The 22,205-nt window shown below is 57.7% G+C and overlaps 1 protein-coding gene across 5 annotated transcripts in view; it reads left to right on the top strand.

The window, feature by feature from the left end:
- LOC120405918 (meiosis 1 associated protein) overlaps nt 1-14,072 on the top strand; it is a 78,287-nt gene extending 64,215 nt beyond the window's left edge. For all 5 annotated transcript variants that reach the window (XM_039539853.1, XM_039539857.1, XM_039539856.1 and 2 more), the window contains 3 exons: nt 6,691-6,897; nt 11,664-11,822; nt 12,664-14,072. In XM_039539853.1, coding sequence (XP_039395787.1) covers nt 6,691-6,897; nt 11,664-11,822; nt 12,664-12,810 — 513 coding nt within the window. In that variant the 3' untranslated portion in view covers nt 12,811-14,072. The remainder of the gene's footprint in view (nt 1-6,690; nt 6,898-11,663; nt 11,823-12,663) is intronic.
- Nucleotides 14,073-22,205: the final 8,133 nt, after the last annotated feature.

The following is a 22,205-nucleotide window of genomic DNA, read 5'->3' as shown; positions in this document are numbered from 1 at the left end:
CGACTGGACTGTCTGCAGCACCCAGGTGTCTGTTGTTAATTGGGACCACGCCGAAAAGAAATGGGAAAGGCGGTTGTAAAATAAGGGGGTAGGATCCGGTAGGGAGAGAGATGGGCCGTCCTCGAGCGTCCCATCAAAAAGCAGGCTTGGCCCCCTGGGGGGCCTTGGACGAGGCCTGCCCCTGGTTCCGCCGATTGCCTGACGGACGACGGCGGTTCTGGGCCGGTCGCCGGCTAACATACGGCCGATAGCGCTGTTGGTAACGGGGGGGTTGCGGCAGGAAGGGCCTGCGCTGCGTCGCCGGCGTGTGCATCCCGAGCGTACGGATGGCGATGCGACCGTCCTTCAGGGTCTGGATCCGAGAATCCGTCTTTTCGGAAAACAGACCCTGGGTGTCGAAGGGGAGGTCCTGGAGGGTATACTGCACCTCCGGCGGCAGGGTGGAGGACTGCAGCCAGGAGATGCGCCTCATCGTCACGCCGGATGCCAAGGTCCGAGCCCCGGAGTCCGCGGCGTCGAGGGCGGCCGTGATAGAGGACCTGGAGGACTTCTTTCCCTCGTCCAACAAGGCCGAGAACTCCTGGCGGGATGTTGATGGCAGGAGCTCTGTGAACTTCGCCAGGGACGTCAGGATGTCAAAGACGTACCTGGCGAGAAGGACCATGATGTTTGCAATCCGCATTTGTAAGCCCCCTGCAGAGTAGACCTTACGGCCGAGCAGGTCCATGCGTCGGGCGTCCTTGGATTTGGGCGCAGGGGCAGGTTGGCCGTGCCTCTCGCGGTCGTTGACGGATTGAACGACCAGGGAGTCCGGGGTTGGATGGGAGTAGAGGTACTCATAGCCCGTTGGGGGGGCTGAGTACTTACGCTCGACCCCGCGTGCTGTGGGCTGAATGGAAGCGGGGGTCTGCCAGAGCGTAGTGGCATTTTTTTGAATTGTCCTTATGAAGGGCAATGCCACTCGGACGGGAGTGTCCGCGCCCACCACATTGGTGATCGGGTCCTCGTCTTCTTGGACCTCCGCGACGGGGAGACCCATGGCCGTCGCCACTCGGCGAAGCAGGTCCTGGAAGGCCCGAAGGTCAATGGGCGGGGATTCGTTGGCCGCAGCACCTGCCACCGCCTCGTCCGGCGAGGACGATGAAGATATGCCCTGCGCGATTGGCTCCGGCGCCAGGGCTGGTGGTTGAGCCTCCGCTGAGTCATGTGGTGTGGCTGATTGGCGATCTGGAGGAGCGGAGGGCTCGTGCGGAGGAGAGGGAGGCGGCCGGCTAACTGTCGCCTCGGGGACCCTGGTCCCGGTGGTCACATCCCGCAAGGGAAATGGGATGCCCTGCGCCTCATGATGCGCCCAGGGGACCCAGTAGCCCCACTGTTCATGATGGAATCCTTGTGGGGTCAGCAACGGGTGGGCGGTATCATCCGCACCGGAGGCCACCGATGCTGGGCGGGAAGGCCAAGGCGGTGCCGAGGCGCCGAGGGATTGAACCGCTGAAGACGGGAGTCCCTCTGCCGACGGCGCCGAGGGTCGATACGAGTATCGCCGGCGGGACGGCGATCGTGACCGTCGGCCACCGCGGTGCCGGGAGCTCGACCGGTGCCGGGAGCTCGACCGGGACTGGAATCTGCGGTGCCGGGAATGACTTCGAGAGTCGCAGTGCCGTGAACGGTGCCGGGATGGAGACCTCCGGCGGTATCGACGGTACGGTGACCAGGACCTGGATCGGTGCCGGGAGTACGACCGGTACCGAGATTGAGAGCGGTACCGGGACTCAGACCGGCGTCAGGATGGTGCTCGGTGCCGGGATGAGGAGCGGCGTCGAGATCCCGAACGACGGGACGGCGACCTGCGCCGGGACCGGGAGCGCCTTCCGTGCCGTTCGTCCAGAGAGGGCGGCCGTGTCATTCTGGCCGGTTTCCCCACTGAGGCGACAGCCTGCACCGGCGGTGCCGGGGGCCGGAGGCTCGGTGCCCTCTATGAGCCGGATTAGCTCACGCGCGGAGGAGAATGTCTCCGGCGTCGATGGCAGCCTTGGCTCAACCACGGTCGGTGCCGGGGAGCGCGGCGATGCCGGACTCGACGGCGCTTGCGGTGCCGGAGTCGAGGGCCCAGGGCACGCTTTACGCACGGCCGCAGCCACTCTCGCGGCGTCCTCCGTGCGGGCTTTTGCCACTGCTTTCAGCAGCTGTTGATTGTCGGAGGGCGAAAGCGAGCGGTGCCGGGTCTTCTTAGCCGCAGGCTTAGGTACCGGGGCCGCGGTGCCGGAACGGCTCGGTGCCGCGGGTGCACTCTGCACCGATGAAGCCCTCGGTGCCGGCGCGGACGGTGCCGGGGGTTGGAGGGACGCCTCCATAAGGAGCTGTTTTAGGCGAATGTCCCGCTCCTTACGGGTCCGCGGCTTGAATGCTGAACAGATAGCACACTTGTCCGTGCGGTGTCCTTCGCCCAGGCAACGGAGGCAGGAGCCGTGAGGGTCACCAACCGGCATAGGCCTCTGGCACGCTGCGCAGGGCTTAAAGCCCGGTGCCTTGGGCATGAGCCCGCACCGGGGAAGGGAAGGGAGGAAATACCCCCCTTATCCTTACCTAAAATACTAACTAACTAGCTACTGAACTAACTATACTAACACTAAACAAACTATGTACAACAAGAAGTAGCAAGAGCTAGGGTTGTGGAGGACAGAGAGCACTCCACAGTTCCAACTGGCCATCACGGGCGGTAAGAAGGAACTGAGGAGCGGACGGGCCGGCTGAGGTATATAATGGGCGCCATAGCAGCGCCACTCCAGGGGGCGCCAGCCGGCCCGCCGGGGTTGCTAGGGTAAAAAGTTCCGAGATGTCGTGCACGCGCGGCGCGCACACCTAACTGGAATGCATAGGAGCAATCACTCGAAGAAGAACCACTAGATACAGCCTTCCTGTTTGACAGCAAACCACTAATAACTGCTCTTGGGGTATGGTCTTTCAATTAGTTGTGCACACATCCTATAGTAATTCATCTAAACCACATTTCCCTAGTTTGCTTATGAGAATGTCATGAGGACTGTGTCAAAAGCCTCACTGAAATGAAGATCTATCGCATCTACTGCTTCCCCCGTCCACTAGGCCTAGTGATGATGACACAAAGTTGGGAGGCATTGTCAACACAGAGGAAGACTGGAATATCATTTAGGAAGAAATGGATGACCTTGAGACCTGGAGTAATAGTAATGGGATTAAATGTAATAATACAAACTGTGAAGTCATGCTGCACTTAGGGACTAGTAGGAATTTCTGCTATAAGATGGGGACTGATCAGTTGGAAATAACAAAGGAGGAGAAAGACTTGGGTGCATTAGTCGATCATAAGAGATGGATGGCAGGAGAGAGATCACTTGATCATTACCTGTTAGGTTCACTCCCTCTGGGGCACCTGGCATTGGCCACTGTTGGTAGAGAGGATACTGGGCTGGATGGACCTTTGGTCTGACCCAGTACGGCCTTTCTTATGTTCTATGTTCTTATGTTATATTCTTATAAGATGACTATGAGCCACCAATGTGATGCAGCCATGAAAAAAGGCAAAGGGAACTCCTAGGATGTATGAGGTGAGGTATTTCCAGTAGAGATGGGGAAACATTAATCCCATTGTACAAAGCACTGGTAAAAACCTCATCCAGAATATTGTGTCCAGTTCTGGTCATGCATGTTCAAAAAGATGAAATCAAACTGCAGCATGTGCAGAGAAGAGCTAGTAGGATGTGTAGGGGAATGGTGGGCTGTTTTGTGAGAGAAGAGTAAAACAGATTGCCTTGTACAGTCTAGCAAAATGAAGCCTGAGAAGGGAAATGACTGCTCTCTATAAATCCGTCAGGGAGTTAACTGCAGCGAGGGAAAAGAGCTATTGAAGCTAAAGGACAGTGTTAGCAAAGAATAAATGGGGATAGACTGGCTGTGAGTAAATTTGGGATGGAAATTAGAAGATTTCTAACCCTCAGAGGAGGGAGGTTCTGGAACCGTCTCCCAGTAGGAGTAGTGGGGACAAGAAACCAAACTGGTTTTAAGATGGAGCTTGATAAATTTATAAAACAGACTGTATGATGTGGCTTCCTGACTTCAGTGTCCTAGGGGGTCCCTTTCACTCCTATGTTCTCAATTAATCACTGGAACATAAGAACAGCCAGACTGGGTCAGACCAAAAGTCCATCTAGCCCAGTATCATGTCTCCCAACAGTGGCCAATGCCAGGTGTTTCAGAGGGAATGAACAGAACCGGGGGGGGCAGGTTTGTATAATTTTTGGTGGTGCCCAGAATGGGTCCAAGTCCTGCCCCCCAACACACACACCTGCCTAAGGCTCTGGGAGGGAGTTTGGGTGCAGGAGGGGGTTTGGGATGCAGGCTCTGGGAGAGAGTTTGGGTGCAGGAGGGGTGCAGGCTCTGGGAGGGAGTTTGAGTGCTAGGTGCGGGCTCTGGGCTAGGACAGGTGGTTGGGGTGCAAGAGGGGGTTTGGGAAGAGGTTTGGGGTGCTGGGTGCAGGCTCTGGGCTGGGACAGAGGGTTGAGGTGTGGGAGGGGGTGCAGAGAGTGGGGCTGGGCCGGGAATGACTTTGGGGTGCAGCAGGCAGGCTGCTCCAGGGCTGGGACGGGGGGCCAGAGAGGACTCCCCACAGCCCTCTCCCCACTGGCAGCAGTGAGCTCCGGGGAGGGGGCCCTCCCCGGTCCCCCCAGCATGACACTTACCCAAGCCCCACCAGGATGCTGCTCAGGAGGTCCAGCCAGGATAAGCCCCCCATCCCCTTGGAGTCACCTGCCAAGCGGGGGGCTGCCATGCACTTCCTCCCTCACAGGCGAAGCCACCGCCTCAGCCTGCCCGCGACACCTCTCCTTTGCAGCCGTCAACGGCTGGCGAGGGAGCGCAGCGCGGAACTGCAGGGGGCAGCCACCCGCTGCCCAGCGCAGGCAGGAACGCTCTGGGGGTGTGTGCAGGGGCGGCAGGTGGGGCCGGGGTAGAGACCTGACCCCGAACTTTGGTGGAGCCGGGCCCCCAGACCCTGAATTTGCTGGAGCCCGGGCACCATGGACCCATACAATTCGCTGCCCCTGATCAGAACAGGTAATTATCAAGGGATCCATCCCATCGCCCATTCCCAGCTTACCAATGGCTGCAGTAGATTCTCCATCACTGGAAACTTTCAATCCAGCTTGGATGTTTTTCTAAAAGATCTGCCTAGTTCACCCAGGAATTAATTCAGGGAAATCCTTTCATAGAATCATAGAATCTCAGGGTTGGAAGGGACCTCAGGAGGTATCTAGTCCAACCCCCTGCTCAAAGCAGGACCAAACCCAACTAAATCATCCCAGCCAGGGCTCTGTCAAGCCTGACCTTAAAAACCTCTAAGGAAGGAGATTCCACCACCTCCCTAGGGAACCCATTCCAGTGCTTCACCACCCTACTAGTGAAAAAGTTTTTCCTAATGTCCAACCTAAACCTCCCCCACTGCAACTTGAGACCATTGCTCCTTGTTCTGTCATCTGCCACCACTGGTCTGTGCTATGCAGGAAGTCCGACTACATGTTGAAAGTTCTCCCCTCTGGCCTTGGAATCTATGAATGAAGCAGTACAAAGCAGAGGTCCGGATCCCAGCCTGGGGAGCAGGGTCTCTCTGATCCAGTTGCTATACAATTCAACAGCAGGGCTATTTTCAACACTCAGTCTGGGTGATGGAGCCTGTTACAACCTGGCCTGATACCACTCTGTATGGTCACCAGGTCGTGGATAGATGCAATCACTTGGTCCCACATGCTTCTAAGCCAATTGGGTGAGGACAGTGTCTAACCTCTGTTACTAGCTCTGGGACTGTACTGCACATTCCTGGGCTCAGACCTCTCTTGTCCGAGACCCTCCTCTGGGACATGGGGCACCACTTCCCACTCGCCCTAGACCATTAAAACAGTGTCGGGAACCAGCCAAGCCCTCCCACTTGCTTACACACACTTCCCTGGAGCATCACTCAGGCTGTGGTGACGCTGGGCTTCTATTTTAACCCCTGCAGAAACAGCGCGGCAGGAAAGCAAGGAACACAGGCTTAGTAAAGGGATTTCTTGACCATAGAAACTTTACTCTGAAAGTCCTCAAGAGTTACAGATCTTTGGAAACAAAACAAAAGTCCTGAGACACCCCTTCTCCTGTTCTCAGCTCACCCCTGAGCCTGGAGTTCATCCCTTCTGCCCTCTCTCTCCTTTCCCCCTTCTTACCTGTGGTGATAGCCAGCCCCCCTGCCAAGAGCAGAACTCCTTCTTACGTAGCCTGTTCCATTGCCATATGCACCATGGGGATGCTCCAGCCTCTCCCCCAGTACTTGGCCCACCTGTACCAATGTTCCATTGGTTCTTAGGGGTTGGGCTGCAGATGAGCAACAGAGTCATCAATGGCTCCAGATTGTAGCCTTGTTGGCTTCTCTGTGATAGTCCTTCAAGGCAATGGCAAGCCCCTTCCAGAAAGGGCGCCGTCTCAAAAGCAATGCAATAAGTCGCACCCAGGCAACTTTAGACTTGAGTTCAGCATCTAACACAAAATGGAGTTCATAATCTGACACAGATCTATCCAACTCTGCTACAGAGCCCCTCAGCCCCTGCAATGAGCTGGTGCTGAGGGAAGCTGCCAACCCTGCCTGGTTTCACTGATAGCATTGCTTCTGGCTTTTGATTTTAGAAAAGGGACTGGATGCTTTTGGCCAAACGTGAGCCACAGTGTGAGAGTCCAAGCTGGAGCATCACAGTGAATTCCTACTATGTCATCATCCCCTCTGACTCCTTCACGCTGCTCGTCAAAGCCATTGCAGTCAGAGAACTCCTGCTGCCATGCAACGTCCCAGCCCTCCCTGCTGACCTTCCAGAGACAGCACTCAGCACCATAGAGGCAAGTGACAAATGGCTGCACACAAGTTTAGATAACGAGGCAGTGCAGGTTCTGCACGTACAGGATACCAGCTGACTAGCAGGGAATGGTACATCCAGACACAGACATGTCACCTATGTGCAAGATGTGCTGGGGGGTGGGGGCCTATCCCTCTATCGGCTTGGAGTGCAAGGTCCTCACACCCTCTCACCTGCATTGCAGGTGCAGGCCTATTGACATGAATAGAATTAGCATAAATAAGTCATTCCCCCCATACTCTTCGTCCCCTCATGGGTTCAGGCTCTTGCATTTTCCCAATACATGTCTGGAAGCAGAGCTTTGCTTGTATTCCTGCTCTACTTCAGGTGCATAGACTAGCTGGGAAACCCAGGGCCCTGCTCTTGTGGCCTGGCAGGTGAGCGAAAGAGGAAATGGTTATCTAATGTTTTGGTTAGTTGCAGCTAGGAGTATCCAGGGCCCTCAGCAGGATTTAGAAAGGCAGCCGATCTGAGCAGCAGAACTTTTCCAGACCAGTGGAGAAGCCCTGTCTGAAAACTGTGAAGACCTGTGTATGAGAGGAGACAGACGGAGAGGCCTGTGTCTGAACACCCATGTGTGAGGGCAGAGAGCAGAGAGGTCTTTGTCTGAACACCCATGCGTGTTTGGAGCCAGAGAGGCTTGTGTCTGAACGCCACTCTGAGTGGAGATGGAGAGGCCTGTGTCTGAATACCTGTGTGCATGAGGGGAGCCAGAGAGGCCTCTGTCTGAACACCTGGGTGCATGAGAGGAGCCATAGCGGCCTGTATCTTAACACCCGTGAGTGAGGGGAGACAGCCAGAGAGGCCTGTATCTGCACACCCATGTGTGAGGGCAGAGAGAAGGAGAGGACAGTGTCTGAACACCTCTATGTGAGGGGAGCAGGAGAGGTCTTTGTCTGAACACCCGTGTGAGAGGGAAGCTGGAGAGGTCAGTGTCTGAATATCCGTGTGTGAGGGATCCAGAAAGGCTTGTGTCTGACAGAGTGACCAGGAGACTGGTTTTCAACCAAAACACCCGGTCAAAAAGCAGTTGACTGTCCAGTTGGCGGCTCCCTGCTAGCCTCAGCGTGGTTCCTGGCAAGCCTCCAGCATGTTCCCCCATGGCCAATGGGAGCTGCAGGGGCAGCGCCTGCGGATGGGGCAGTGCGCGGAGTCACCTGTCCGCACCTCCATGTAGGAGGCGGAGGGGGGACATACTGCTGCTTCCAGGGGCTACTTGAGATAAGCACCGCCTGGAGCCTGTACCCCTGAGCCCGCCCTCCCCCACATCCCAACACCCCTGCCCTAATTCCCCTCCTGCCCTCCGCACCCCTCGATCCCAACTCAGTGCACCCGCCTGCATCCCAAACTCCTCATCCCCAGCCCCACCCCAGAGCCCACACCCCCATCTGGAGTCCTCACCCCCATCCCCATACCCTAACCCCCTGTCCCAGCTCTGATCACGCTCCTGCCCTCTGAATCCCTTGGTCCCAGCCTGGAGCACCCTCTACACCCCATACCCCTCATCCTGAGCCCCACCCAGAATCTGCACCCCCAGATAGAGGCCTCACCCCCCACAACCTTAACCCCCTTCTCCAGCCCTGTACCCCCTCCCATGCTTGGAACCCCGTAGTCCCAGTCCAGAGCCCCCTCCTGCACCCCAAATCCTTCATCCCCAGCCCCACATCAGAGCCCGTACCCCCAGCTGGAGCCCTGACCCCCCCGCACCCCAACCCCGTGCCCCAGCCCAGACCTCCGTTCCACACCCTGAACCCCTTATTTCTGGCCCCACCCCAGAACTCACACCCCCAGTCCAGAGCCCATATATCCTCCCAACCCCTTGCTTCTGCCCAGAGCCCCTTCCCATACTCCAAACCTCTCGGCTCCACACCTCACCCCGGAGCCCTCTCCTGCACCCAAACCCCTCATCCCTGGCCCCACCCCAAAGCCCTCACCCCCTCCTGCACCCCAACCCCCTGAGCCCGCTGATGAAAATGAGCAAGTGAGTGAAGGTGGGGAGAGCGAGCAACAGAGGGAGAGTGAGCAGGGGCGGGGCCTCAGAGAAGGGGCAGGGCATGGGCGGGGCCTCAGAAGTCAAGGGTGTTCAGTTTTGTGCAAATAGAAAGTTGGCAAGTGGCAACCCTAGTGTCTGAACACCCTTGTGTGAGGGGAGCTGGAGAGGCCAGTGTCTGAACCACGCGTGTGCGAGGGGAGCCGGAGAGGCCAGTGTCTGAACCACTCGTGTGCGAGGGGAGCTGGAGAGGCCAGTGTCTGAACACCCTCGTGTGCGAGGGGAGCTGGAGAGGCCAGTGTCTGAACCACGCGTGTGCGAGGGGAGCTGGAGAGGCCAGTGTCTGAACCACGCGTGTGCGAGGGGAGCCGGAGAGGCCAGTGTCTGAACACCCTCGTGTGAGGGGAGCTGGAGAGGCCAGTGTCTGAACACCCTCGTGTGAGGGGAGCTGGAGAGGCCAGTGTCTGAACCACGCGTGTGCGAGGGGAGCCGGAGAGGCCAGTGTCTGAACACCCTCGTGTGCGAGGGGAGCCGGAGAGGCCAGTGTCTGAACACCCTCATGTGTGAGGGGAGCCAGCTGGAGATGCCTGTGCCTGAACACCTGTGTGTGCGTGGGAGGAGTGACAGACCGAGAGGCCTGTGTCTGAACTCCTGTGTGCAGTGGTGTAGCCAGGTTCTAAGTGCTGGGGGAGCAAACATAAAAAAGGTGCCCCCCGTGGCTCCTCCTCTGGCCACGCCCCCCTTGGCTCCTCCTCTGGCCGCTCCACGCCTCCCCTGCTGGCTCCTCCGGCCACGCTGCGGCCATGCTGTGTACCCCCTCGGAGGGGCTTGGTCCGGGAGGTAGCTAGGCCAACCTGTTTCAAGCCTACCCCAGGCCTTGCTCTTGAGCATTACTACCCGGCCGGCTATCTACTCCTCACCACATGCTATGCTGCGCTCAACTCGCAGCTCCAGCAGCGCTACCACGGCTGGCTAGCATATATTATTCACTGTAATTCTCCTCCCTGCTGGTCGGGTTAGCCTCTGTGTTTCCCTCATTCAGGCTGGGGGCTCTCTGGGGCAGGACGCCTTGGTGAGGGCCCTGCATAAACCTCCAATCCAGTATCCATCGCATAGCACAGGCAGGTGAAGAGTGAATGGGTCACAGCAGACGTAGCCCGGTGGCAGGAACGCGGGACAGGTCCCCCAGCAGAGCGCGCCGCAAGCTGACAACAGGCGCATCTCCCAGTCCCTGACATTATTCCTCCCTCTCCGATGGGCTCTCCTGGGGTGCCACCGACCCCTCCACACCCTCACAGACGGGCCTCAGCCTGCTCCACCTGGCTTCCACGCGGGAGAGGCCCCGGCCTGACGCGGTGCTCGCAGCTGCTTCCTATGCCCGGGAAGCACCCCTCAGACCGTGGCCTAGGAGCCTGAGGCACTCCGAACCATGCAGCCCTGATCAAATCCCCCTCCACTCACTTTAAATGCTGCACCAAAGCCTCCAACGGCCAATCCCGCACCCGGCACGTGCTGCCACTGCCGCCTCACCTTCCTCCACCCGGCCACCGCGGAGTAAGAGGTACGGGTCGGCCCCAACTGCGCCTGCGCTCCAGATGGTGTCACCATGTTCCCCTTCCCCTGCTGCACATGCATCTTGGTGTCCCTGCTGCTGCCTTCCCTCCCAGATCGTGTGCCACCGCGAGTCCTCTGAGCCTGTCCCTCCGCAGGGAAGCGGAAATGCTTCCACGGGACGGGATGGGACGGGAGGGTAGTGGCCCGATCGAGATCAAGCCAGCATGGAGTGGCCACGGTGATGGAGGAGAGAAGGCGCTGGAGCCGGTAGGAAGGTTGGGAGGGAGGAGACCTTAGAGCAGCTCCCTAGGGAAAGGAGCAGATCCCCGCCCTCCAGTGCTGGGAGCCCTGCTCCAGTACCGAGGCCAGGCCTTCTGCGGGTGGCGCTGCTCAGGGGGCACTTTGCACCCCACCGCCCAGATTACTGGAGCAGCAGCAGCACCATCTGTGCCTGGGCAGCGGAAGCGCCTCCTCCCGTCCCTCACTTTCTTCTCCCACACTCTGAGCCGGGCGCCCCGCTGCAGCTCCAGGCCGCGAAGCCGCTGGCACGCTGCCTAGTGCCAGAATGTCTTGAGCTGCCACCACAGCAGCTTCCTCCCTCCTGCTGCCGAGCTGAGCCGCGCGGCACAGGGAACCAGAGCTCTGGCAGCTGCCTCTCAGACACCCCGCTCATTGGCTCGCCCACCGCTGACCTCACTGGAATCGCTCATGCCCACCGCCGGCCTCGCTTGGGGATTCTTTATTATAGGGGTGCCTGCTGGCGCCATGGTAACCCCTAACTAAGGCACCGCTTTTGAAAAATGTGCTGAGGGAAGCGGCTGCTTCCCCTGCACCCCGCTAGCTACACTGCTGCCTGTGTGTCATGCTTGCTCAGGGACAGCAGGCATGGTTACCAGGCCCAAAGGCAGAGAGACACGCTCACAGGGGAAGTGACATCTGGCTCATGCTAAGTACAAGCCGTTATCCATGTGGGGCGAGGGAAGGCCCAGATAAGGATCAGGACCTGCACAATTTCCATCAGCTACTGTGGCGGACCTGTTGGGTCCCCCTCTGCCCGGAATGACTAGAAGGAGTGCATGTCATTCAAGCAGGAAAGGAAGGTACAAATCCTCACATCCATTTTCTGCCACCTCAGAGCAGGAAGCTGGATGCTGGGCGCTCACGTGCTACCAGCTGGGACCTGTGTGTCACTTCTCTCTGAACAGAGCGCCTTGAACAGTCTGGAAGTAGAACCTAGATACAACCCCCTCGATGTGAAAAGCAACCTCTACAAATACCTGGTGAGCGAGTTCTCCAGACCCCAGTACCGGCAGCAGGCCCAGCCCAAGGAGCATCGCTCAGGAGAGCGGCATCACTCCAGACAGGTACAGGTCTTGCCCACTGGTTGGCTTGGGGAAACCCTACTCTGCCTGAGCACTGACCAAGCAGCTGAGGTGCTGAAGGCTCTGAGCAGGCATGATGCTAGGCGGGAGGTGGAAACAGGCAGAAGATACATCCTCATTTTGCGCAGGGCCTCCTGCTGCTCTGGGGTGATACGCGGGCCCTCAGTCAGCTCTCACAGGTGCACTAAGCACATGCTCACAATAGCTTGTGACTAAAGGGTGTGGCAGCTTCCTCTCCACCAGTAGTTCTCAAACTTTTGTACTGGTGACCCCTTTCACGGAGCAAGCCTCTGAGTGTGCAGGGCCGCCCCAGGGAGGGGGCGGCAAGTGGGGCAATTTGCCCCGGGCCCCACAGGGGCCCCCACGAGCATTTTTCAGGGCCCCTGGAGTGGGGTCCTTCACTCGCTCCAGGGGCCCTGGAAAACATTCATGGGACCCGGGTCCCCAGAGCTTCTTCTGCTCTGGGGCTTTGGCGGCAGTTTGCGGCGGGGGGGGGGGTCCTTCCACCCCAGGACCTGCCGCCGAAGTGCCCCAAAGACCCGTGGCAGCAGGTCCTTCCACCCCGGGACCCACCCCGGGACCTCAGCGGCAGGAAGACCCCAGGCCCCCTGAATCCTCTGGGCGGCCCTGTGAGTGCGACCCCTCTTATAAATTAAAAACACTTTTTAATATATTTAACACCATTATAAATGCTGGAGGAAAAGTGGGGTTTAGGGTGAAGGCTGAAAGCTCACGACCCACTGAGGGGTCCCAACCCCCAGTCTGAGAACCCCTGCCCTGAGCCCTCCGGAGACAGTACTCACTGTGTGTTCCTGCGTTACAGCACCTGAGCAAAGCCAAGGCCACGGTAGCTCCCCTTCCTCTGGCTCCCCCGCCGCCCAAAGCATTCCGATCATCTGCTGCAAGGAAGGACGCCTGTGAGCTCCCTCTCTTCTCCGATGAAGACAGTGAATTCCTGGGGAGCGTGTAATGACAAGGGCCTTTCTCTATTACAAGCCCAAGTGTTGTGAGACACCCCCCCACACACACACACACCGTCCTACCCCAGCGCACATGCACAGCAGACCCCACGCACACGTTCATGTCACTAGGCACTCACAGCTCAGCCTGTTGCTGGCCCCAATGCTTGCCAGGCACCACATGTGCCAGCACAGGACAAGGTCAGGCAAGTGCTGGGCCTGCTTGGCCTTGCTGTGAAAGACGCTTCCCACCGTTCAGTTTCTTGTTGTTCTACAGTTTTGTTAGTTGCTGAGACAGTCCCCAGGGAGCCTGCTCCTCATGGGCCCCTCTCTTGCCATGACACCCATTGCTACCCCACACCGCCCCCCCCCATTCATGTCAGTGCAGCACACCACGTGGCCTCATTGGATGGGTTCTGAGAACAAGCATGCACATGCTGGCATAATCCCGAAGCCCAAGGACCAGGATTTGCATGCTAATGCAGGGACAAGATCTTGGGGTGAGCGGTGACCACAGGCCTCCATGCAAGGGCCTTGGCGCATGCAGAGGTGCTAGCCAGAGGCAGCTTGGGGGCTACTCCCTGCACAGGCTGCAATGCCGAGCAGCTGTAGCCCTGCCCGAGCAGGCTCCTTGAGCCGGGTTACAAGTTTTATCTGAGGTCCCCTGAGTCCCAGGGCAGCCCCACACCTCCCCCCAGTGGCACACAGCCAATTGCAGGTTACCCAACATACCACCATGATCCCCATGTCTTACACCATGGTCCCCAGGAGTCAGCAGCAGAGACTGGCAGTGCCCTGGGCTAGAACCCCTGCTCCCACTCCAGCTGGGAAAGATCCTTCTCTCTGTGCCCCTCTGAGTCCACTGGGGCTGGGCTGCAGATGGACAGTGATGGAACCACAGCTTACCGGTGGTCAGCTCCCTGCACAGAATTCTGGCTCTGGGGCCAAAGGGATGGCGTGGGATTTCCCTGAGACCTTCTCCCCAGTACACAACTAGGGGGCTAGGTCCACCAGAATTTCAGCTCAGGTGCCAGTTAGCAGTTCCCTGCAAAAGCAGATACTGGGGAGAGAGTAACTCCCTGGCCTAGCCTGGAGTTGGCCAGATCTTTGTGTTTATTGGATTTCAGGGTAGTTTCCAATTAGGGCATCACTGGGGTTCCTTGCATGCCCGTCTGAGCACCCAGGAGCAGTCAGAGCGCTGTGTATAGGCCAGAGCAAGTCTGAGCCGCCACACTTTTATGGTTCAACAATAAAATTATTTAGCATGATGACACCTACGTTGCCTGTAGTGGATAATTTGCACCTTATAGAGCATTCCTACCCTTGTCCTTGCTCTAGGGTGACGAAATGGGATGAAGAAAATATGTGGGACACATGGGGGGCAGGGGAGTCCCACCGGCAGAACAAAACAAAAAACAACAAAAAAACGGAGTCCCGCCGGCAGAGAGAGAGAGAGAGAAAAAAAACTGAGTCCCGCCGGCAGAGGGGGGGGGGGAAAAGCAAAAAAAAAAAAAAAAAAGCAAAGCAGAGTCCTGCCGGCACAGCAAAAAAAATGAGCACGGAGTCCCACTGGCAGAGGAAAAAAGAAAAAAAAAAACAGAGACCCGCCGCTGGCGGGGGGGGGGGGGGGCGAAGAAGCAGAGTCCCGCCAGTGGAACAAAACAAAACAAAATCAGGAGTGCGAAATACTGGGACAAATTGCGTCCCGACCAAACATCGATCAGGATGCAAGACAAACACCTAAAAATCAGGACAGTCCCGATTTTATCGGGACGTCTGGTCACCCTACCTTGCTCCCTCACCAGACGGCACCAAGTGAGGGTAGCAGGGTCTGTGCAGCGCCATGCACAGTGGGCCTCAGGCAGCAGGGGGCGCTGTGAACACTAGGGTGCGCTGCAGAGCCTGTATAGCTCTGAGCCAGGTGCCAGCCAAGTAGTGGGCCTTGCTGGCCTCTGTCTCCCTCCCGACACAAGCAGAGCCATTATCTGGCATTACCCCGAGCGGTCCTATCACAGGAGCAGCCGGGCCAGTCCCTCGGCAAGCACCAAGCAGCCAGTCTCACCCTGGCTCAGGCTCAGCTGGAAATGAGTGTGTTACTGAGGCGAGGGTTTGACCTTTTAACAGCCTAAAGCTAAATACAGCAAAGATCAGGCCTGGTCCTCCTGCCGGTGCTGCATGGCACTGGCTGCAAGAGGCTGTGCCCCCCAACCAAAAACCATGGCAAGGATCTCACTGTCGCTCCCTTCCGAACATGAGGTGGGGCATGTCCTCCAACAGCTGCTCCCCACCCTCCAAATCTTGTGTTGCTGTGACCCTTCCGCTTCAGCTCACTTTGCTGCCACACTTTGTGGCAGGGACCAGCTCCTCTCTGGCTCTCTGCAGCTCTCAGCCCCTCTTGGATGCTACAGGGCTGAAGCCCAGGCACCAGCTTATGTGCTAAACTCTGCCTGCTCAGGGCAGACCATGTGACAGCCCGTGTAGTGAGTGTGAGGGGTGTGAAAATGCCAGCGTGGGAGTCCTGGGGGGCCTGTCAGGGGGTGGAGGTGTGGATAGGGGTTGGGGAAGTCAGGGGACAGGGAGCAGGAGGGGTTGGATGGGGCAGTCAGGGGACAAGGAGCGGTGGGGGGGTTGGATAGGTCAGGAGTTCTGAGGGGGGCAGTCAGAGGGCAGGAAGTGGGAGAGGGCGGATGGGGGTGGGGGCCAGGGCTGTTTAGAGAGGCACAGCCCTCCATACAGTTTCGCAACCCCGATGTGGCCCTCAGGCCAAAAAGTTTGCACACCCTGTCCTAGGAGCTGAGGACACCCATTGGGGGAGGGGGGACATGCAACCAGCTGTCCAGTGGTCCCTTCAGGCATGCTGCCAACCCCCAGTAAAGGCATGCCGAGACAAAGCAGTTCTTCGAGTGCTTGCTCATATTGATTCCAATTAGGTGTGCGTGCTCGGTGTGCCAAAAGCCGATGCCGATAGGGGATCCCCACAACTCCTGCCTCAAGTGCCTAGGGGAATCCCACCTTCCAGATAAGTGCCGCATTTGCAAGTCCTTTAAACCGAGGACGAAGAAGGAGTGGGACTTTAGATTGAAGCAGCTCCTCATGGAATCGGCACTCACTCCTGCAGCGTCGGTACCGAGTGCCCAACAGACTGGTTCGGTAAGGAGCGCCCCTTCGGCCCCGAACCACTCTGGTACCGAGAAGGAGCCCTGGCACCGACCTTTGCCGGCACTGACAGTTGCTCAGCACCGCTCCCTGTCCCCGAGACCTAGGAAGCAACAAAGCACTCCAAATGCTGCAGCTCAACAGAAGGAGTGCTCTTCGAAGACAGCTCGTCCGGCACCGTCCTCTGCCTCGGCACTGCCAGTCGTGGCACCGCCAGTTGCGACTCCACTGAGCTCGGCACCGTCGATTCCGGTCCCACAAGGGCCGTTGAGTCCGGTGCCTGTCAGCTCCCCGGCTCATGCTGTGGTTGAGCTTGCCCTGCCTTCTACACCGGAGACCTTCTCCACGGCATGGGAGCTCATTGCCATGACGGAGTCGGCACGGCCTCAACCCCCGGCACCGCCGGTGCGGGTTATTCAGTCTGTCGGGAAGCCGGCCCGATAAGGCCACCTTCCGTGGCCGCAACAGAGAGTCGTCGTTCAAGATCACGATCTCGCAGACACTCTCGATCTCGCCGTTCCCGCTCCTGGCACCGCTCGCAGTCCCGGTACCACTCTCCATCGCGGTACCGATTGCACTCGCGGCACCGGTCGACATCTCGGTCGCCGACCAGGTACTCCTGGTACCGATCCGACTCTCGGCACTGCTCTCGGCACCGTGTTTCCCGCAGTCACTCTAGACAAAGGGACTCGAGGTACCGGTCGACCTCCCAGCACCGCTATGGTAGAAGGTCCCGGTCTCGCTCGCAGTACCGTTATGGATCGCGGTACCGCTCTCCGCTATCAACCCAGGAGCGCACGTCCAGATCTGTGGCGCCCTCCCAGGAGCTCTCGGCACCGCTGTGGCCTTCCAGACACACATCGGCGTCCTCTCAGGCTGGTAGTGCATCCTACCAGCAGGAACGTGGCTCTGACATCCCCAGCCAAGGACCTCATCACTGGTCCTTCTGGACACCAAGGGCATACCACCAATCCCAAGGTGCTCCACCAGTGGCTCCACGGTCGGTCCCGTCAGAACACCGGGCACCAGAGGAGGACGCTAAGCCGTCCTCCTCCTACGGATACGGATGAGGTTCTGATCCCAACTGAGGACAGCCAGACTCCTCCTGACACAGAGGACGTTCCGCAAATACAGGAACCCCCACAAGACCCCTTGGTCCCGGGCCTCTCCTCTTCCTCCTCGCCTGACAAGGCGGTAGCGGGAACATCATCCTCAGGCCCTCCACCGATTGATCTCAGAGCCCATGAGGTCCTCCTGAGACGAGTGGCTCTGAATATGATCCCACAAGTGGAGGAGGTTCCTGAAAGTAGAGGACCCTGTTGTGGATATCCTCTCAGCTGAGGCACCCACTAGAGAGTGGCCCTGCCATTTATCCGCGCTATACAATCCAATGCGGATACCATTTGGCAGTCCCCGGCCTCGATTCCACCTACAGCAAGGGGGCTTGAGAGGAAATATATGGTCCCCTCAAAGGGGTACGAATACCTCTACATTCATCCACCTCCTTGCTCTTTAGTGGTCCAATCAGTGAATGAGCGGGAGCGTCATGGCCAACATGCCCTGGCGCCTAAGTCAAAGGAGGCTAGGCGCATGGACCTCCTAGGCCGTAAAATATACTCTACCGGGGGCCTCCAACTTAGGGTGGCAAACCAGCAAGCCCTCCTAAGCCGGTATAACTTTAACACGTGTGTGTCCGTGGGGAAATTCATGGAGCTTCTTCCGCAGGAGTCCCGCCAGTTTACCGCTCTCCTCGAGGAGGGTAAAAAGGTGGCAAGGACCTCCCTCCAGGCTTCTCTGGATGCCGTGGACTCGGCAGCTAGAACCTTGGCATCAGGAGCGATGATGAGACGCATCTCCTGGCTCAAGTATCAGGCCTTCCCCCTGAATTGCAACAAACCATTCAGGATTTGCCCTTCGAAGGCCAAGGCCTGTTTTCAGATAAGACTGACCCCAGGCTGCAAAGTCTGAAAGATAACCGCGTTATAATGCGCTCGCTGGGTATGCACACCCCAGTGACCCAACACAGGATCTTCCGGCCACAGCCACACCACCCTTACGCCCCGCCTAGACCGCGTCAGGACTTTAGTAGACGGCGTGGCAGAGGAAATCGCCGAAGTCAGTCTGGCCCTCAAGGAGGCCAAAATCAGGCGCCCCCAAAACCACCAGCAGGACCCAAACAAAACTTTTGATGGGATGCCCGAGGGCAGCCCACCAGTTACTTTCCCGGATCCTTTTCCTCCGTTTCTCAACTATCTCTCCCACTTCCTCCCTGCCTGGTCTCAGCTCACTTCCGACTGCTGGGTCCTGCACACGGTGGAATTGGGATACTACCTCCAGTTTGTTTCAACCCCACCTTCCCACCCTCCCTCCCCGTCCCTCTTCAGGGATCCCTCTCACGAGCAATTCCTCTTACAAGAAGTCCAGTCGCTCCTAGCTCTAGGAGCCATAGAGGAGGTCCAAAAGACATGAAGGGAAGGGGTTTTACTCCCGTTACTTCCTAATCCCCAAGGCAAAGGGAGGTCTACAACCGATCTTAGACCTGCGAGAACTCAACAAATTCATGATAAAGCTGAAGTTCCGCATGGTGACCCTGGGGACCATCATTCCCGCCCTGAATCCGGGAGACTGGTATGCCGCCCTCGATATGAAGGACGCGTATTTCCACATCGCAATTTACCAGCCACACAGACGGTACTTCCGTTTTGTGGTTGGCCTTCAACACTTTCAGTTTACTGCGCTCCCGTTTGGCCTTTCTACAGCTCCGCATGTGTTCACAAAATGCATGGCTGTAGTCGCCGCCTCCCTCCGCCGTCATTGGGTACACGTATACCATACCTCGACGATTGGCTCATTCGAGGGACTTCCCAGTCGCAAGTGTCGCAGCACCTGCGCATAGTCAAAGACCTCTTCGGGAGCCTCGGCCTCATGATCAACACAGAGAAGTCTACTTTAACACCCACACAGAGACTAGACTTCATCAGAGCAACTATGGACTCCAATCTGGCCAGAGCCTGCCTCCCGCAGTTGCGTTTTCAAGCGATGGCTTCCATTATTCAAGGTCTCCAAACTTTCCCAACGTCGGTACGCAACTGCCTCAGCCTGATAGGGCACATGGCCTCCTGCACCTTCGTAACCAAGCACGCGAGGCTACGCCTCCGCCCCATCCAATCTTGGCTAGCTTCGATATACAGGCCGCGCAGAGACAGCCTGAGCTCCGTACTCACCATTCCCCAAGAGGTCCTGGTCTCCCTAACCTGGTGGTTGGACCCCACCATAGTTTGTGCAGGGATGCCATTCCACCCACCGCAACCCTCGATGGCTCTGACCATGGACGCATCATCTCTGGGTTGGGGTGCCCACCTCGAGGGCCTTCACACTCAGGGTCTTTGGTCATCTCAAGAGCTGGTTTTGCACATCAATGTGCGGGAGCTGAGGGCGGTCCGTCTAGCATGCCAGGTGTTTCGAGACCATCTCCAAGGCCGTTGTGTATCAGTGTTTACAGACAACACAACGGCCATGTTTTACATAAACAAGCAGGGCGGAGCACGATCTTCCCCCCGTTGTCAAGAAGCCATTCGCCTCTGGGACTTTTGTATAGCCCACTCCATCGACTTGCTAGTGCACTTTCTCCCCGGAGTCCAGAACACTCTGGCGGATCACCTCAGCAGATCCTTCCTGTCTCACAAGTGGTCGATCCGCCCGGATGTCATCCATTCGGTTTTCTGGAAGTGGGGCTTTCCCCACATCGACCTCTTTGCCTCTCGGGAGAACAGGAAATGCCAGGTGTTCTGCTCATTCCAGGGCCACTCCCCGGGCTCCCTCTCGGACGCATTCCTGATTCCGTGGAAGAGGCACCTGTTCTATGCCTTCCCACCATTCCCACTCGTCCACAGAGTCCTTCTCAAGCTCTGCAGGGACAGCGCCCGCATGATCCTGATTGCTCCAGCATGGCCGAGGCAGCACTGGTACACCCTGTTATTCGGCCTTGCAGTGGCAGACCCGATTCCTCTGCCGCTCTGGCCCGATCTGATAACACAGAACTTCGGCAGTCTTCACCATCTGGACCTGCAGTCTCTTCATCTCACAGTGTGGCTGCTGCTTGGTTGAGCCAGTCTGAGTTGCATTGTTCTGCCTCGGTTCAGCAGGTGCTCTTGGGCAGCCGGAAGCCTTCCACTAGGATGACATATCTGGCAAAGTGGAAGCGTTTCTCCTGCTGGTGCACCCAGCGTGACTTAGTGCCCACGCAGGTACCTGTTCCTGCTATTCTGGACTACCTCTGGTCCCTGAAAGAACAGAGCCTAGCGGTCTCGTCCATAAAGGTCCATCTCGCAGCCATCTCCGCCTTCCACCCAGGGGAAAATGGCCGCTCGATCTTCTCTCAACCCATAGTTTCAAGGTTCCTCAAGGGCTTAGAACGTCTGTATCCTCAAGTCAGACGATCGACTCCTACCTGGGATCTTAACCTGGTCTTAGCCAGACTTATGGGTGCCCTTTTCGAACCACTGGCCACCGGCTCGCTACTGTACCTTTCCTGGAAAACAGCCTTCCTCGTTGCTATTACTTCGGCGCGACGAGTATCTGAGCTTCGGGCCTTGACAGCTAGTCCCCCCTATACGGTATTCCATAAGGATAAGGTACAGCTGTGACCACACCCCTCCTTCCTCCCTAAGGTGGTGTCTGCCTTTCATGTCAATCAAGCCATCTTCCTCCCAGTCTTTTTCCCAAAGCTGCACACATCGCGACGGGAACAACAGCTGCACACCCTAGACGTTCGCAGGGCTCTCGCCTTCTATATCGAGAGAACAAAACCCCGCCGAAGGTCACCTCAGCTCTTCGTAGCTGTGGCAGATCAGATGAAAGGCCTACCGGTCTCATCCCAATGAATTTCATCTTGGGTGACGTCCTGCATCCGTACATGTTATGATTTGGCTCATGTTCCGGCTAGCCACCTCACCCCCCATTCTACTCGGGCTCAGGCTTCATCTGCTGCCTTCCTGGCCCACATTCCCATCCAGAATATATGTCGAGCAGCTACTTGGTCATCAGTTCACACCTTTGCCTCGCATTATGCACTGGTTCAACAGTCCAGAGATGATGCAGCCTTTGGCTCAGCAGTCTTGCACTCTGCAACATCTCACTCCGACCCCCACCGCCTAGGTAAGGCTTGGGAGTCACCTAATTGGAATCGATATGAGCAAGCACTTGAAGAAGACGACAAGACGGTTACTCACCTTTGTAACTGTTGTTCTTCGAGATGTGTTGCTCATATCCATTCCAAACCCACCCTCCTTCCCCTCTGTCGGAGTAACCGGCAAGAAGGAACTGAGGGGCGGGTGGGTCGGCAGGGGTATATATCCGGTGCCGTGGCGGCGCCACTCCAGGGGGCGCCCAGCCGACCCACCAAGTGTTGCTAGGGTAAAAATCTTCTGACGAGACGTGCACGCGGCGCGCACACACCTAATTGGAATGGATATGAGCAACACATCTCGAAGAACAACAGTTACAATGGTGAGTAACCGTCTTTTTCTCCCTGCAGAAGGGTTAGTAAGGAGCAGGCACCACCAAAGGCAGGGCCCATTGCACTTGTGTAGCCGCAATGCTACTCCCCTCAAGCTGGGAGCTATAGTGATCTCGCCAATGACTGTCTTCCTCACCCTGATGCTGTTCTTCACACAGGGAGTAAGAAGGATTTAGGTTCGATGCTATCTAGGGTTGCCAGATGTCCAGTTTTTTTACCAGAACACCGGGTCAAAAAGGGACCCTGCTGACCGGCCCGTTTAAAGTCTGGCTGGTAGTGCAACGGGACAAAGCAGGCTCCCTGGCTGCTGTGGCTCTGCGTAGCTCCCAGAAACAGCAGCATGCCCCCTCTCCAGCTCCTACACATAGGGGCAGTCAGGGGGCTCCGCCCACTGCCCCCACCCCAAGCACTGGCTCCGCAGCTCCCATTGGCCAGGAACCACAGCCAATAGGAGCTGCTGGGGCAGCACCTGCAGACAGGGCAGCATGCCAAGCCGCCTGGCCACACCTCCTTGTAGGAGCCGGATGGGGGACATGCCGCTGATTCTGGGAGCTTCTTGAGGTAAGTGCTGCCTGGAGCCTGCACCCCAACCCCCTGCCCCAGCCCTGATCCTCCTCCCACCCACTAAAACCCTCAGTCCCAGCCTGAAGCACCCTCCTTCACCCCAAACCCCTCAGCCCCATCCCAGAGCCTGCACCCCCAGCTGGACCCCTCCCCCGCCCCTCTGCTCCA

This window comes from Mauremys reevesii, linkage group 5, assembly GCF_016161935.1.
Source record: "Mauremys reevesii isolate NIE-2019 linkage group 5, ASM1616193v1, whole genome shotgun sequence".
NCBI classification, from domain to species: Eukaryota; Metazoa; Chordata; order Testudines; family Geoemydidae; genus Mauremys; species Mauremys reevesii.
Note: the sequence above shows the minus strand (reverse complement) of the source record. Positions and strands in the feature narration are given on the sequence as shown.